The 18,393-nt window shown below is 38.5% G+C and overlaps 2 protein-coding genes across 2 annotated transcripts in view; one reads left to right on the top strand and one right to left on the bottom strand.

The window, feature by feature from the left end:
• Positions 1-392: 392 nt before the first annotated feature.
• Positions 393-13,119, top strand: LOC113674304 (translin-associated factor X-interacting protein 1). Its single transcript, XM_089199774.1, has 19 exons — positions 393-543; positions 1,591-1,729; positions 2,092-2,313; positions 3,216-3,350; positions 3,964-4,033; positions 4,373-4,430; positions 4,893-4,929; positions 6,680-6,735; positions 7,243-7,362; positions 7,901-8,012; positions 8,563-8,624; positions 9,214-9,303; positions 9,442-9,619; positions 9,914-10,042; positions 10,818-10,988; positions 11,301-11,390; positions 11,485-11,628; positions 11,889-11,995; positions 12,655-13,119. The coding sequence occupies exons 1-19, from the start codon at positions 410-412 to the stop codon at positions 12,854-12,856; spliced, it is 2,256 nt and encodes a 751-aa protein (XP_089055900.1). The 5' UTR covers positions 393-409; the 3' UTR covers positions 12,857-13,119.
• Positions 12,868-18,393, bottom strand: part of LOC113674303 (ranBP-type and C3HC4-type zinc finger-containing protein 1) — an 18,040-nt gene continuing 12,514 nt past the window's right edge. Inside the window, exons 7-11 of the mRNA XM_027190788.2 lie at positions 17,306-17,487; positions 16,540-16,651; positions 15,984-16,262; positions 15,126-15,269; positions 12,868-14,581 (exon numbers count right to left, since the gene is read on the bottom strand). Of these exons, the coding sequence (XP_027046589.2) occupies positions 14,501-14,581; positions 15,126-15,269; positions 15,984-16,262; positions 16,540-16,651; positions 17,306-17,487 (798 nt within the window). The 3' untranslated portion in view covers positions 12,868-14,500. The remainder of the gene's footprint in view (positions 14,582-15,125; positions 15,270-15,983; positions 16,263-16,539; positions 16,652-17,305; positions 17,488-18,393) is intronic.

Below are 18,393 nucleotides of genomic sequence, written 5' to 3'. Positions count from 1 at the left end.
ACAAAAAACGTTTACTTAACTTGCGCGAGTAAATAGGTAAGACATATAGACCGAAATAAATAATTTATGAATTCAATAATCCCGATTTATCTGGAGCAAACAAAATTACAATTTTCGTATGACGAAGAAAAAATATCATGTTTAAAAAACTATAGCTAAAAATTTATAGGTCATGTTTTCCTAAGCTAACTTTTGTTATCATAACTTTTTTCCTTTCCTTTCGTTTTTTAATAATATACGTCATCGTTGTCGGAATTGTTTCTTTAAACTGTAAGATTGGTGAATTTGTTTGCAACAATGATTACATAAGGAGGCAAAAGGAGGCAAAAAGTACACTTCCGAAAGAGAGAGATTGGGAACAAAGAAAACGAAGAACGCGTGGACGCGAGAAGCTTGGGAATCAGTTTTCATGGTCGCAACGGTTACCAAGTCAACAAAACAAAATGGCCGCAGAGGTTGCAGTGTAGATCTCATGCTGGATGATGAACCGAATGTTGTAGGAAGCAGCATCATGTCGCACACGAAACTGCCCCCTCTACCACCGTAAGTGTCTATTGTTAGCTATTTTTAGGACGCATCGTGCAATCTGGTCCTCCCTCTCGTAATCAACTGGAATGGAAGAAAGTGAAGACGGCAATCGAGAGTTGTACTAAGTCGTACAAACCAGAAATTATTTAGTTGGCATTTTTGGATATTCGTAGGATTTTAGGCTAAGTAAAACACAGATATCTACCTTCTAAGGATCGTACTTCAGATTCCTACATGCACATACAGCTGTAAGACTAATTGTTTGTAGTTTATTCGATATAAGCCCTCGGCACATATGGATTTTAATACCAAAGATCTTACTAAATACAATGTCCAAGTTGTCCAGAGGGAATCTTGAAACTTAAGTGAGACCGTGAGTTACTGAAAGCGATTATGGGTTTAGTGGGATTTTGAAAATTTTTCCCTCAATAAATCCTCTTTTTTACGTTTTTAAATGGAATATTGGAACGTAAATTCCTTAGAATTGCATGATCCGTGTGTTATGTAGCTTTCTCCTCCTTATAGTTGCTTACACAGCCTTCACACAAAAACTATAAATGTCATTTCTCTGCACTCTCTGTGGTAAATTTCTTCTAACTTAAGTTTTGACAATTCAGTGAGCATGAAAGATATTGTAAGGTTAGAACATATACTGTTTTGTGGACTCCTAAGAGTGTAAAGGTTACTTTAAAATGATAATGAATCTTGTAAGATGCTAGTATTAACAGGGAATATCTTCATAAATGCATGCCACCAAATACAACCAGTAGGTATGCACCATTATTTTAAATCTTCAAGTGTTCTATTAAAAATGCTGCAGTCTTATTAACTTTGCTATTTATTATCCATTCCATGCTATCAGGTAACTAGAGTGAGTAACCTAGTTTTATCTTAAAACACCAGATTATTTTCTTCAGGTTTCTTAGTATGGTTGCTGACTAGGATTTTTCCCTCGTCGACTTTCACTCAATTGAAATCGTAAGCACTCAAGTAGCACATAAGGGCTGGCTAAAACTTTAATGAATTGACTCAGAAGTGTGTTCTGACTTATTCATTCCAAAGCTCCCTGACAACATATCCTCAACCCAACACAAATGGCAAAACTGTAAAACAGTACACTGGACTGAGTGGATCAAGTTATAGCCTGACTGGCCCATCTGGTAGTACAAAGTTTGCTCTCCCTTCAGCGGCTGTACTGCAGGTACTGTCCTTCTTTCAGTAGATCTATTGGTTATGAATTCCTTTTGATACTTGATATATCCGACTACTAGGTAAAAGTATATACACCTGTTTTAAGGGGGTTAATGTATTGAGTCCTATACATGTATATTCAATCCATTATATAGGGTTACTGCTTGGATGGATGATGTCACATAATATTGTGTTGTTTTTTCTGCTTTTATTTTTCTGTTTCATTCCTGAATTTTTAGGAGTCAGCAATTGAATTTATTATTTTTCATGTAAAACCAGAATGACTGTAGATAATGACAAACGCATCCCATGTCAATGCTTCAGGCATCTTGTAGTTTATAAATACATTTTCTTTCTTTCTATTTCTTTTAGCCCTATATAGACACCAGGGCAGGGACTTTGGACACATGGCCAGCACATGCTCTTGGTCCCAGTGCCCCAGATCTCAACCCTGGGGTGGCCAAACAGAGTAATGAATTCATGCCAAAGGGAGTGCATAAGCCAAAGTTCCTGGAACAATTAGAGGCTTTCTTGCAAAAAGAATTGCGCTCTTTAGATTATGCAGAAATGGTTCCAAGTGAAAAAAGATTACAGGTGTGTTTCTTATTGAAAATAATATGTTTTTTCCTAAACATACATTTATTTACGTACATGTTGATTTAAGCAGAGGAGCATAGGATTGACATGTCAACTGGCTCAGGTCAACTATTCGTAAAAGAACACTATTTTGTATGGGACATCAATTCTTTCATGATTTCTCAAAAATGAAAAAAACATAAATTGAAGAGTAAGTTAAAGGTAGGGTACATGTAGACTGGAAAAAAACAATTTAACCCTTGAACCCCCATGAGTGACCAAGACAGAATCTCTCCTTACAATATCAATACAATATCAAGAAGGCAAGCGATGAGAATAAAGAAAAATATCAATTAGGGGATTATAAGTCAATCCAATCCCAAATTCTCCAAACTAGCATCACAAAGACTGTTCGGTAGACAGTAAGGAGAATTACTGATGAGATCTTGGGAGTTAGAGGGTTAAAAAAAATTTAATAGATAGTTAAAATGTGAAAAACCTATCTACCACTAGGTAAAAAAGCACAGGTTTTATGGTAGTCATTATGGAATGTTTGTTTCTATCATTTGATTTATTTACATTTCATCCTTCACCCTTAGACTAATAAGAGTGACCAGTATCTATGTTCTCCTTACAATTTCACCCCTTTATTTAAACATTAAGGTCACTAAAGTAAATGAAATGATCATCACCTAAAGAAGTTCTTGATTTTTAACGCAAAGTCTCCTTGTCTGCACCTTAAGAAATGTATATAGAACAGTATGGAGAATTTGTATTCTGGTGTTAGGGTGTAATGGGTTAAATGGTGAAATGGTGGGTAAAATCATAACACTTGTGTATGTCTTTTACTATGGAGAATGACGATGATAATATTGAGCACAATGATTTTTTTAAAGTTGTTTTGTTATATTTTCTCTCAGGCTTTTAGGGAGGTATTTGAATATTTAATAGAAGACTTCAAGACTTACAAGCCTCTGTTATCAGCAATAAAGCATGAGTATGAGATGATGTTGATTCATCAGAGAGAGAAGATCAGGGAACTGGAACCTTTGAAGGTACTTCCATCTAAAATTGATTATACTGCAGGTTATTTATATGTACTTTATATTTCAATCATAAAAGTCTGACTAAGGTACCATTTTTTAAGTAAAGGGGGTAAGTTTCTAAAGAAACTGGGGTGCTGCATCAGTAGGAGAGTATAACAAGGTAATTTGGTGTGATCAATTATTGATAAACATAAATTGGCCACCTTAAAGAGTTTTTAAGCTGATGTTTTGAGTAGTAGCCCTTCATCAAAGCAAATGGGGAGATGAGACAATTAAATTAAAGTTAATTGCTTAAAATTAGCTATATTCTAGACCACCACGTGATCAAGCAATGTAGATTTTTTGAAATTTGTCATTTTATTTGCATGCAGTTTGTGTTGTGACACATTCTTTTATGGAAAGAAGGGGCTAGAGTCCAAACTCTATAGAAAATATGTATTTCTAAAACTTGTTAAACAAACCACAACATTTGGCTAAAATAAAAAGTCAGAAAATTCCAAACAAAGGGGTAACAAGTTTGACGTCATTCTAATGCCATAGAAGAGGGAATGGGGCTCTGTAAAGCTGTATATGTTTTGTTGGACCAAAACCTATCATCACTTGCATTTGTCATCTTTCTCAGAGCATGCTAGTCACAGTATCTGAGCAATGTGAAAAGAAACTTCTAGCTGTCAAACAGGAAGAGAAATCAGGTGATGTTTCACTTACATGTATTTGTTGAACTGTGGGTTTTCAAAACACAACATGCAGTATATATGTCATTTTGGTTAATAAATTAATAAATTATGTGCCTAAAAGAACATTAATTCTGACATACACGGTAGGTATCATTGAGAGGCAATGTGTCTTGTGTTGCCAATTACAAATTGCAGATTTTTTTTCTGAGATGCTGGTTAACAAAAATAATATTCTCTTGACATCTGTTTACTAATGAAATAATTTGTGCGATTCATCACGACATGTTGTTTGACATGGACATCCATGGACTCCCAAATGTTTATCTGTTACGTTTTACTTTCTTACTCATCCAGATATGCTGGAGATGAAGAAGGAGAATCAAAGACTTCAAAATATAATAACAAAACTAAGGTAAACTGTAAAAGGAGTGTGATTTTATATTGCTGTGCATACTGTTGGTGTACTTTCTAATTGTTCAACACTCTTTGTTATTGAAAATGACAAGAGACACCAACAACTTTTGAGAAGTTGATTCCAAAAGTTCATTTAGACGATATACCAGAGGCATCAGGAACGTGTTTAGAAATACATTGCATTTGTGAAGGATTACTGCATCGTTTGAGTTCTTTTATTTGCCATGCTTGGCTTTGCTATGTGAAGGTTTACATTTACACTTTACTGTTGTTCTTAATGACACCTTTCCTGGCTATGCAGCGTTTACATGTGCGTTTTCGTCAGGTTCCAAGGCGCATTCGGTAAAGGAAAATTTTCTTGGAATAAATGTTTGCAGTTTTTTTTAATGTAATACTAGGCTGTGATTCTGTCCAATTTGAACGAAGTTTTAATTACTTTCTTAAAATTCTGTTTTGGTAGAGAGGAACAAGTGTCACTCCAAGTTCAAGTAGAGAAGGTAATGTTTACATGAAGGGAAATATCATGGGAACGAAACCCAATTTAACAATCCCAGAGAATCAAACTTTCTCCGTGTTGTTCATCGCACGAGTTTATAACTGATTATAAAATGTTCAGAGAAATGCGCGCGCCGTGATTGGTCAGAACGAGCTCATTATATTTCCATAAAGCACGCGCCTTACGTCACACGGGTGCACTGTTGAGATATAATGCACGCAGCCTATGTCATCGGTACGAGCGCGCGCAATTCACGATACTTTTCATAAAAGAAATAAAAAAACTTGTTCCTCGAGCATTGTCGAGCCTTCGGCTCGTCTTTCTCCGCACTTCTCTTGTGTTCTTAAAAATTGTTATAACTCAACAATGCACTCGGCACGTTTTTTATTTCTTTAGCACGCCTTGCTCCCAGAGTTTACACGGCGTGGAGTCACTTTGTCGCTCGCCTGTACTTAAGTTGATCCCTCGGAAGAAAAAGTTGTCGTACAATTTTTTTTAACTTTCCTTACAATGTCTGTCTCTAAAAATATAATAAAAAAGATAGGTCAACGTGTTTATTGTAGAGATATGATGAGCCAAATTTACCCCGTTGATGCCTGTACTTACACTAATCACGCGCGTTATGTCATCGGTTCACGGTACATTTTGCGGTAGCTGGAAGCGAGGGTTTTTAAAGTAACACTTGAATTGAAAAAAACTTGATGGGTAGAAAGTCTCGAGAGTATGGAGCAATTTGATTTACATATTGTGCAAAAATCACGCAATTTTAAAACGACATCAACTCAGAATGTTCCTCGAGTCGTTGCTTTCAAGGTCATCATTTGCATCCTCGAATAAAGGGTTTCGTGCAAACTGTTTGTTAGTTCTTTTTTTCCCTTAAAAGGAGATAATCTGTACACCAAAGGTATGCAGTAAAAACTATAGGTCACCGTGCTCGTTCAAGAGCTAAAGACAATCGTTCCTCTTCACCTGGTCCATTGATTGAAAAACAATACCGTGTTCTCGGAATGTGCACGCGCTTATTCGACTTGATTTTTATGAACAGTAGAGGACGCGAAGTGTAAATACTGAGGAATCGCCTTGACCTAACAAACCCGCGTTACGACTAACGTTAGTATTTCCTTTACTTTCTACCCAAACTGGTGCTTGTGCGCATGCATTTGGAGCAGTTTGTAATCGAATATCGAAACTGATCCTAGATTGCTCCGTTTTTGCTCTGTGATTGGTCCAGAATACTCGCGCCACAGTTTGAACCAATCCCCACGTGGTCAAATGCGTTTTCCCGCTCTTTAAGCAGGTTGCCTATTGGTACCTTGATTTCTTATTGGTTTATAATGATAATAACCTTTGTTCTGTTTGGTAGTTGTGTTTTGTGTTTTCGAAACTGTAACAATCACCATATTAAATTACACCCTTTTATGGACCTTTTTTATTGGAACGTTTAGGCTGAGATTAACCAAAATGTTACGAACGTACTAAGAATATACCCAGGCTGAGAGTCAGTGAAGAACGTCTTCATTTTGCTCATATTTTTTTTGTTGTTGAGAGAATAATAAATATAAAGGTAAAAGAAATATAAAACTGTGGTCTTACAGGATAATTAACTCAAGTACTTGGGGAAATTTTAAGAAAGTTTTCGGCTCAAATTGCTAAAAAAAGTTCTTATAAAAAAAGGAAGAGTATTCTGCAATAAGTTTTGTGACAAAGGCATACAATTCTCACAGCACTTTGTATTACTCTTCATTTTGTAGCTTCAGGAGGAACTTGCTGCCGAGTACCTGAGATATAGGAATGAGTGCGATGCTAGGTAAAGTATTTAAGTTTTAATCCAGAGCCCAATTGTTCAAAGCTGGGTTAAAACAACCCAGGCTTAGTGTCAAATTTGATTTCAGATCTGAAAGCACGAAAATAAAATTCTTCATAATTCTTTTTTTGTCTGCAACTTGAAGATTGGATGATCTAATAGCAATAGAGAAAATTATTCCAAAAAGGCTTTTGAATAAAGGAATAAAGAAACCCAGTTTATGAATTAACCCTGGGTTAGCGTTAATCGGCCTTCGAGCACCTGGGCCCAGGATTATAATCTAGGACTGCTATGATTTCGCTTTACTTAGTTCTGTCATTTGTCCAAAAAGCCAGCGGTCACTCGTGTTTTCCCGCGCTTCAGGCAGCCTGTTAGTCTCACTTTGAAATCTCATTGGCTCCTTGTAACATTTTCCTGTGTTGCGATTGGTTTTTGTAACTTCTTTAGTCTGTTTTTACGTACCCTTTCATAACAGCGTGCATGAATTTGGCCTCTTTTTGTATTTGGCAGGAAAATGTTGATAGCGGACATAAACGAACTGAAATATCAACAGGAGGATGCTAAAAAACCAAACGCTGAAGAAGAAGGGGAAGGAAAAGAAGATGTCACCTTCCTAAAATTGGCTCTTAAGTAAGTTTAATTTTAAGACTTCGAACAGTTCCTCATATTTGGTTATTCCATCGCGCGCGGGTACAAAAAAGCAGCGAAAAAAGAAAATGATGTCATCGCGCTGGAAGTGAGGCGTACGTACATTAATATTTAATTTCGCTGATTTTTTTTTAACCCGCGCGACGGACCTCATCAATAAGGAGAGATTGCTCGTTGTCTTGCTCAATCTGAAGAGTAAACACCTGTTAAAGATGAATCTCTCCAGTTGAATTAGATTGAACTTGCCAGAATTTCCTTTTTGTAACCTTGCTTGGCCGCAATGAAACACAAAGATAGGCTGTGTGAGTGTTAGAAGTCAAAGTTGCACAACAATTGTTTGGTGTATCATTGCCACAAAATCAATAAAAACAGTAACAATTAGAAATTTATTTTTTTTTTTTTTTTTCGTATCAATTGTTGGAAAATCTCTCTCGACTCGATTTTTGTGCGGTTGCAATCCGTGCGATCTACTGTAAGGAAGTCTGCGTATTGAATTGATGAGTTCATTTTTATTTGACAGGAAAGCGCGCGAAGACCTTGACGCTAAGAATAAAAAGCTGGCGGAAATGGAAGCTGATTATGGTGATGTAGTACCAAGACGAGACTTTGAAAGACTTGAAGCACAGTTTAATGTAAGAAATACTAAAATGAGCTGCGAATTCCAGAAATTGTAAATATTGATGAATTACCAATCTGTCCAGGTCAAAGCTTTGGGCAATTTTTTGAAACGTTTCATCTGTGCCCTTTAAGGGGCCGATAACTACTTACCGCCTGTGTGGAGGGGGGGGGGGGAGGGTGAGAGGTGAGAGGTGAGAGGTGATTGGCAGTCAGTTTACTACTTTCCCCTTTAAACTCGGTTGGCGGTGACTGATCCCTCCCTCCCTCCGTTCTCCCTGAAATCTATGTTATCCCTCCCCCCCCAAAAAAAATTCCTCCGGCCTCCCCCCCCCCCCCAACCCTTTCAGGTGACTGGTCCCTTAGAGGTAGTAATCCGTGCGAGTTTGGTCATTGGATTGACTTTTTGTAGACTAAGAATAGTCCAAATGTTCTTAGAGAAATTGTTTTCATGTGGGTGACACCTACTACTTGTAAAAGCAGTACACAGTCCCCACGTTAAGATCACTTTCCCCAGGTGAGCTGAACCACTTATATCGTTTTTGATGCGTTTTGTATCTTTTACAGAAATTGCAAAAAGATATGGAGACGTTTACGGTGGATAATCAAAAACTCATGCAAGAACACAAGTGAGTATATGAGGATATCCCTTCCCTCTCATCCTTGCAGCTATTCAGTTTTCCCCGAGATTGGAAGAAAAATAAGGGGTTGTATAAGAGTGTGTCTTGCGTTCTCCTTCTATGGCCTCTCACGTGCTCAGCCTGAAATGGCCCGCGCGAGCAAAGCAGACTGGGTCGAGCATATGGACTCAAGGGCTTGCTGGTACACCTCCTGTAAAGATGATGTAAAGCAACATGTAGAGTGTTCCTGACTATTGTTTTTAAAATTTGTTGTCTTCTCACTCTGGCGCGCCCCCTGCTGATTTTTTTATTCTTGGTTCTTGGCGAAGTAACACAGCCATTTTTAGAGCCAAGCGAGGGAGCGCGAGACAGGCGCATAAGAACGAGCGCGGAGCGGGACAAATGAAATGGGAGTATTTTCTCTTCCCTAACCTTGACTCCTAAGCTATCGTGTCCCAAAAACTTCCTACAACTCTTATTTAGCTCGCGCACTGGAAGACGATAATAGAGGAAATAGAAGGTCTGTGATCAGACTGCATGTTTTCAACGTTTTCTAAATTGTGGTACAGACAGTGTCTGATTGCCCTTTATTTTACAGCGCAATTCTTGAAGTACACAAGAAAGTTGTTGAGCAGAGAGACCAGTACGCTCATGACACTGAGCAGATGAGAAGAAGCGCTACTCCAAGGTAACAATCAATCAGTTACTAAATGCTACCTTTACTAAGTGAACTTGATAATGTTTTAATGTAGCCTTGCCAAACCTTTAAAACTGTGTGGCAAGTAACGTGCACTCAACTCGTGTTCTCCTTCATTAATATTTGCAGACCTCATTGGGAGAAATGTGGTCAGTATATTGAAGGTGGAATCGATCGCTGGAACGAGTTGTCACAGGACAGAAGTAGTGATGAGCTTGTGGAAATTTTACTAGCAGAAATGACAGGACAAGATATTGCTATTATTCAGGCTGGAGTGAACACGGGAGCGGAATACTTCACTGGACAGGTAAACTGAAAAGAAACCTGCCTAATGTGTCAACTCTCAATTGTCTATCAAATAAAATACACGATTGTGATTGGTCCGGAAGAGTTACGCCTCCCTCTCAACCAATCAGACGCTGCAGTGCTTTAGATAGTTTCTTGTTCTTATTTGCTTCAAGTACTATCTCCCATCGCTCTGTTCGGTCTTTCTCCACTCAGGACTGGTAAACTGCTGTAGACACACTATGTTTCCACTCGCTGCAAACGTACATATTTCAGTTGCTGAGAGGACAGTTGTAAACGTTGTTTCTTTTTGTAGGGTACACGCCCTGAAGTGCCCAGGTTCCTACGTTTTGAGGGACAAGTTCGTAACAGACGGCTTGGGAAGAGGGATACGTCACTGCTTATTAAGGACATCTGGCAGGAAAAGGCTGCCCATGATGCGGAGGTAAACTTACTAAGCCGTTTCTTGCAAGGAAAAAAAATGGAAAGAAAGAAACACGTATTGAGTTAAAAAAAAATGATCAAGGTGCATTTTTCCCAATATCATTCTTCTGACTATTTGAGATGGTTTCAGCATTGACCGTCAATCGAGAGGTTGAGCCTGACGTTGACAGCAAACGGCAAACAGAAACAATAAACTCCTTGCTGTCTTGTTTCGCTCTTAATGCGCTTTAAAGAAAATGTCTGCTTTTGGTGTGAACAGGAGCTCATGACCACTTAATGCAAATATTTTCGTTTGAGCGTACAAACAATCCCCAAAGAATGTCCTGATTAAAAATTGAAACGAAACGCACAAAATTACATACATATTAAATATTGAGATCAGTACATATGAAAACCTTGTAATTTGAAGTAACGCACCAAAAGTTACTTGACTTGTTAAATCCTGGACAAAGTAGATTGTTTTTCATTTCATTGCAGCAAATAGATGATGGAAAGATTCCATTCCTTGTTGTTTTCATGTTAGTGGTTGTGTGTTGTCGCTGTTTGTTTGTTTGTTTGTTTGTTTTACCTATAGTTCTGTAGGAACATCCTCTTATTGTGACGACAACTAGCGTAATCGAATGTAGTCTTCTCACAAGCAGACGCGGGATATATAGTATAAATGGCCTTTTATTCCTCGACTCGTAGAATTTCAGCTTACTGAGGAACTCAAGTGTGAGTTATGAAATACTTGCATGTGTCAACCATTTCATTTGCCGTCTTTTGTTGTCCTTTAGAAACCGGATGGAGAACGCGATGACTTGGGCGAATTCTTGTATCAGTATCTCCAAAGGCGATTTGGTGTCGAGAACATGATCGTAGAGTGGGGATACAATCTTTACGATGCATGTGGAAGATACTCACACGATCCCAGAATAGGACTGTTCTTTGGCATTCTGCAGAAAGAGGTATGGTTGCCCCTTAACACCCTCACATCAGTATACATATTCTCCATACTGTTCTCTATACATTTTCCCAAGGTGCAGACTAGGAGAATTTAGGTGTTGATCATTTGCATTATTCACGTGATCGTATTGTGTAATTTGGGAGTGATATTATAGGGAGAAATTAGATTTTAGTCACTCGTAGGGTTCAAGGGATTAATTTTAAAAACGGCGCCAATTCCAAGCCTTCAAGGAGTCAGGTGTAATCTTAAATAAAATTCATGGTAAATTAGAAGTGTGATAAAAATAAACTTATATCCGCTTTTTATATTCCAGGTCGACGAAGCTGTTCATCACGATCAGCTAGTAATGTTAGAGAAACTTTACAATGCTTTGACTAAAGTTGATCTGGCAGCAGGAAACCAGGTAAGCCCTCATGTTTCTCGACTAGTCCACACTTCATTTACTAGTTGAAGAGCAAGTATTGAGTTTCTGAATGATTAATACGATTCTCTCTCAGGGTACATTATCCCGCGCTGACCTGGAGCAATGCCTGCGGTCGTTTTTCCCGTTGAAAGACGATGAATCAATTGAAGCGTTAATGAAAGCCTGCGAACAGGAAGCACCGGGAGAGAGTGTTCAATATAAAAATCTGTTTACTGAGGTGAGAATTACAGAGCAGAACTCTAAGCTATGTGATCTAGAGGGTGTTTCTTGTTAAATTATTTCATAAGGAACTTTACTAAATTAACCCATACATTTTACACACCTAGAGAAATTGGCATGAAGCTCCAGAAGAAGATCTGGGGTGCTTAAGACCGATTATGAACAATTAAATTTATAATTATCTCCTCCATGGTCCAATTTTGGGAAAGGAACACATTAAATACGATTTTTTTTTATTGTTTATCTTTGCCCGAAAAGGACGAGGAAGGGCGGTCTGGTCCATTTGTGGACAAGATCAGAGAACAGGAAAAGTTTGAGAAGACCATGTACATAAAGGATATCGAAAGCGCTCTGGGTGGCAGCAGGCAAGTCTTACCTTTAAACGTTAAGGTTTATCACTTCACTTGGCCACAAACTCACAAGCTGAGACTTGTAAATGAAGTGACACCGGGTAGAAATTTAGCAATTATTGGATGAGGTTGAGCATGATATCATCATGATTCATCAATATCGAGGTCGGGGTTCTCTGCTGAAGCCTAAAGCTGAGGCAGATAACACAGACTCGAGATTTGATAATTCATGATATCATACGAAAACCGACTCAATACTTGTGTTATTATACATTTATTGACCAATCTGCCCAAGAAGACACTTCTCTCTTACTTTGCAAAAGTTTGTGACCACTACACGAACGAGGGACTTGGAAACTACACTTCACACGCTATTGTATACCGACTGTCTGCATGCACTCGACCGATTAGAGTTTTCATAACAAGTCTAGTGTAAAATAACAAGAGATATCTTACTTCACCGCAGGGATTTGAACCCCAGTAAAAGCAAATTCTTAGCTTTATTACTACGCTTCAGGGAATTCTGTGTGGCAAGCCAAGGCTATTCGTTTTATTCATGCGCGAAGATAGCAAATTTTGAGTTCACTCGGTTGTTGCATGGAAATTGTTACGAGGTTGTGATTGTTATGTGAGACAAGAAAATTAAAAATGTTGTTGTCCTTAATATTTCATAGTGAAGTTTCTGTTGAGGATGTCCGCCGAGCCATTCAGTCTGTTGACCCAGAGGCACCCACTGAGATGATTGATAAATACCTGGGGCGAGCGTTTAACATCCCCTCTGAGCAGCAAGAGTCTGGCACCAAGATTGAAACGACGCTGTTAGTCAAGAGACTACAAAGTGGAAGCGTTAGGAGACTGGGCGCCAAACCGAAATGAACAGACGCAGATGAACTTTTCATGGACAGTTTATTTTTACACCCTTTGATTTAAAAATGGCTGTAATTTTCTAACGATCCAAACTTTTAGTTCTAGGAAATTGTAAAAAGCTATTCAGTGTACTGAGCAATGGGAGAAAAGAAAAAACACAGTTGTTGAGAGCGTCATAATTAGAAATTAAGTGAATAATTAACCTAAACCCAAAACCTAATTTTTGGTTTTAAATGTATATAATAAAAGGTGTACATATATTTAAAAGCAAATAGCGTCGAAACTACTATTGCTGCGAAAAATGTGTTTGTTCATCGTGGATATGATAATACTGGAACATTTGACCGTTTGTCTTACGTTTGAAAGATCATAATAAATCATAGCGTCCATTTATTGATTCAGAAGTGGAACCCCCTAAAAACGCTTTAATCTCTCATGGAACGCCTGACTCTACAATTTATAGTTGTCAACGTTCTTTTATCATGTAAGACCACTGTTATAATAATAATGCAGGCTTTTGTCTCACTTGGTTTACAGTAAGAGGCTCGGCTAAACACCCATCAAAATGTTAAATATTTAGCAAAGTTTCTTCATTTCATAGTTATTTTCCTTGTTTTGGTTAATTCAAGGCTTCTACTGTGTACTCTAAATGCTGTTAACTATTTTAGCGTCCACAACTACAAATTGATAATATTACTAGCTAACGGTGAAGACTGGTTTACTCATGCCACAAAAGCATAACTGCACGCAAAATATGCCAAAGTTGTTACGTTGATCATCTAATGCTTTTTGTTCCACAAAATCTCAACAAAATGCACTTCTACGTATGTTATTTCCATTTATGCTAACATATAACAGCTAACATATAACAGCTAAAATGGAAATTTAAACGAAATTTCGCCGAAGTTTTAAGTCTGAGGTAATGAGAAATATTTTTCGAATTCATTTTCTTCAGGGTGTAATAGGTGTCGTATGTATTAAAGTAAAATATTATCTAGAACTTTAGGGAACTTCGCTGCGGTTTTTACACCTTGGAAAAACTTTATGTGAAATTTATTTCAATCTTGATCATCCTTCATCACCCTCGCAAGTCTTTGCTTTATCCCCTCCTTTTTTCAATAGATCCTTCTACACTAACACCTTGACAAGGCCCATTGACAGTCTAGAATATGCAGAAGTCTCGAAAAACAGTCTTGTCGATCCTTCATCACCATCGCAGCATTTGCTTTACCTCTTCCTTTTTTATGGGTCTTTCTAAACTAACACCTTGACGTTAGCCATTGAAAGTCTAAAATACACGGAAGCCTCGAGAGAACCTCTAACAACACCGAAATATATCTTTAGGTTTCCCTTTAGCTATAAATCAAAAGGCAAGGTGGTCAAATTAATGTTGCGCGTGATCGTTAAATCAAAAATATAGTAAAACAAAAAACAAACAGGCAAAAACGAAGAACATCCGTTGGAAATGGCATAAATACCACGCACAGAGTAACTGATCAACGCTCTACGACCACAGAACTGACCTCTTTGGTATCAAGAGATAATGGTTTATTTCTTGTTGGTATGCAAGGCTCTGCCAAAACTACCTCTTCTCAGTTCTCTCAGGGGATTTCGACTGTCTTAAGTGCCTATATCTGTTTCGAAGAGCATCTGTTAGTGACAGTTTCGGCATTTAGAATGGCACTTCTTGCCACCAACACGACACCTACAACCTCCTGAGATGTCTCCAGTGCCCTAAAAACAAGAAAAAGAATCGGTCTCAGTCTAAACGTGAGCATAACTGGAAATTTATGCGCATCGTCTTCCGTTCGATTGTATAGCTGACCTTCTTGTACAAACATGAAACTGAAAACTGATCCTTTGTTATTATCTTGTTTAGAATCACATGCTTACTCGGATTCATGAACAGAGGCATGAACATGACAAAAGCCCTATCCTATCGGCGCCAGCAACACCCAAAGTGCTGAGCACTGTAAGTTACTTTCCTCTTTTCATAAAAAAAAGAGCAACTGCCTTTAACGTACGATAGCCTCGTCCATCTTCTTCTCCTTCTTCTTTGTAAGGACAATTTGATCACCCAAAGCACCGAAAAAATGCCATGATAGCATCGATGATTTTGGCTCGTGGTTTTGTCCACCCAACCGTCCGTGAAAAGAGGCGTGGATCACGCGCGGAATACAGCTGTATGGCACTTAACACTATCGATCTTTCTCATTATAACGAATCGGACGTCAAGAGACAACGAAAGCGGGAAGTACAAGTCCGGTCTGAAACTCACCCCAGGTCCCCATCTCGGTCCTCTAGTGGCCCAACATATCTCCGTTCTACACATACTGCACCTCATCCAATCACAACCGTCTTTCTTAACTAAAATAATCTCACATGTTGGACAATGCATCGCCTCTCCACCAGCGACCATACCCTGAAAAAAAAAAGTATTCAGCAAATTGTCACCACAACGATAATACTGATAGCATCAATAATGCTCGAGGACATCAATTTCCACTGGTCGGAAAAATCCCCAACGGTTGGGGATTCCACGGTTTCCATTCTGTCCCAATGTTTGCCCATAAATTGGGAAATATGCAGACATAATGTCCTGGATTGTTGCGATATTAGGTTTTTGAGGGACAGAATTAACGAATTAACGATTTGAATCTAGTGCCGAAAACTTGATGGCGTCCCCAAAGTCTTAATCAAGCTTTTTTTTTACTTTGAATACGATCGTCGACCATCGCAATAGTCTGGTGAGTGGCGGGGAAAATGAAACGCTTCCGATATTCACGCTTTGTCCCTACGACTCGGGATGTCTACAAATTCAAATTCTAAGAACTTAAAAAATTCTCGAACAGTTATTTTCCCGAGCATGTGGGATTCTCTTTATCCCACTTCATGTTCTCTACTATTTTGATGAGCGCCGTACGCCAAACGCCGAAGTTCTGAATCGTCCAATCTTTATTCGCCACTATTTCGATTTTGACGATAAGTTCGATGACTAGCCGCTGTCCTGGAAGAGCCCACGATCCAGGAACGAACACCGGACTGGAGAGAAAGTGTCAAAAAAAGGGCCTGGTATCGAAATTAGAGTGCAGCAAAGAGGAAGTATACAAGCAGCCAGTCATTCTTACTATTTTACCTCGAGAAACTGTTGCGTTTTCCTGGCCGCTTCATCATTATGTGCCCTTCTCTTGAGGTCATCTTGATATTCTTTGCAGTTCATGTTGGCGTGAATCACTTTGCACGTCAAACAGTTCGGCTGATTACACACTGGACAATGGAAAGTATTGACATTGTCCTCGTACACACACCACCCCTGACAATTTGGAGTTTTACAATGAAAGCTGTTGGGGGCTTGACTTTCCGCAGTGGCGAGGCTGCGGTTCAAGAACTTGTTGAAATCTTCCGGCGAGAGAAGCTACATAAACAAATAAAAACAAAAGAAAAATAATTTACTTGGAAGTACGTAGAACTACCATCAATTATCCCATACTCCAAGATTGAGATCTTGGGCAAAATTTCGCGCAAAGCCGCAAGAAGTCTTGGAGTGTTTAGTGTCGCTCGGAAAAGGGAAAACACTAACTGTTGTCTGAACAAACTTTCACCTAGTCGCTTAACAATAAGGCAACTGCTCTCATATTTTAAAACTGACGAGGACTGATTTTATACAAGAACATGTTTTAAATTTGACTCACTGCTTTAATTTCTTGACCCGTGATGGTTGCGTGACACGCATAGTTTTCATCCTGATGAGGACACTGAACTTCTGGATCTGTTGCGTGACGAATGTGTTCACTAAGGCAATCCCTTCGAAACAAGACAGCAAAAAACGATGACCAGAATTAGTGAATAGGATCTAAGAAAGAGCTAATCGTTGTAATTAGCACTAATTAAAAAGAAACAAATTTTATATTAGTTAGCTGTTCGTCTAACTCGATAACTTTTGAGCAGCGAAATTGTTTGGTAAGGCATGGTACCGTGATCCAACTAAGACAAAAGCGGATTTCGCCTGTTTAGTCACGACTATAAAAAAAAGCCTAAAAGGTATTGATTATCAGTAAGAGGACAGTGTATGCTTCATAAACTGTTATCAAACGTCTGCGTATGCGTGAACATTGCCATGGTTACATAGCGTGCTTCAGGCTTTCAGAACTAAGTTGTGTAACAGGAATTATAAAGTAGTAGTAGGTAACGATGTGTTAAAGACGTTTGATTTTTTTTGACAAAACAAAATAAAATGGTAAATAATACCCGTAGTAATTAAGGTTAGCATTTGAAAAGTCTCGGGTTTTCCTTTTCTTTCTAGTTACCTTTTAAGACATTTATTTGAACTTTCCAACGTTTTCCGCATCCTGCACGACAGGATGTTGTTTATCACTGGCCAGTGTGAGAAGACAATCGTTTAATTGTAACTGTTAACAACAAGTGCACTCCTTTTGGCTAGCGCCTTTTTACCTTTACCTGCAAAACCTGTGTAAACATTCCCTAAGTACAACTCCCTCTCCGGGGTCCACTGGTACATAGCATATGCCGCAGTCAAACTCCTCCGGGTTGGGTATTAGACTTTGCTGTGCGGTCTGTAGGAGGGTAGTAAAGTTTCTCTCTCGTGCCATCTCTTCTTCTTCTTGTCGCATCCGTTCAGCCTGAGAAGAAGAAAAAAAAAAGAAATGACATAACTCCTTAAATAGGCTTGAATTATCATCAGACTATCTTATCATCACGCACGTCCTAGTGTAGCCTAGCAAATTTGCTGCATCGTGTAGCAATCTTAAAGAGCTAATGTCTCGCAATATCTTCATTATTATTGCCGCAAGCATTGATGAGATGTATCAATTTCTGTTTCCAGAATCGATTGGCTGGGGTGACACGACAAAACAAAACACCTTTGCCATTTTATAAATACAAACGTTGAAATGATCGGTGTGGTACTTACAGACCTCATTTTCATGGAATCAAGCGTCTTCTTTCCATTTACCAAGCACTTAAGCAGTGAATAATGAACTGATTTAATTGGGAAAATTGATCTTTACACTTATTCTGGTCGGCATTAGTATTTAGTTTGGTTTTGGTCTTATGATTCTTATACGAGAGGCGTTCTAGGAATTTCGATTGGCCAGATCCGGTCACTACAGGTCTCTTAAATATACTCTAGGTCTTTCTCAGTTCCCTCATGCTCATATTGAAAATGGATGCTACTGTAATGAAATATTCGTAAAGTAATTGGGTTCAGGCATTTCATCTCCTAATGGTAACAATTACTGAAATTATATTCATTACATCCATTCCGAAATCACTGGTGATCTTCGCAATGCGATTTGCTCTCCGCAATTCCATTTAATCACGAAGCGCAATATTTAATTGCTCTAAACCGCATCTTTATATAAGCAAATGAGAGAGCAACACTAAAACAAAACAACCAGACGAGATTTCAAGGCTTGCTTATATAGTATAGTAACCCATCAAAATACAGGAAGATGAAAGAAAAGGCAGCCATTTTGCAGCGAATTTAGCAACTTTACTCCTGTATTTCCCACTTATTTTTGCATTTG

The sequence above is a fragment of the Pocillopora damicornis genome, chromosome 3 (assembly GCF_964200805.1).
Source record: "Pocillopora damicornis chromosome 3, jaPocDami1.2, whole genome shotgun sequence".
NCBI classification, from domain to species: domain Eukaryota; kingdom Metazoa; phylum Cnidaria; class Anthozoa; order Scleractinia; family Pocilloporidae; genus Pocillopora; species Pocillopora damicornis.
Note: the sequence above shows the minus strand (reverse complement) of the source record. Positions and strands in the feature narration are given on the sequence as shown.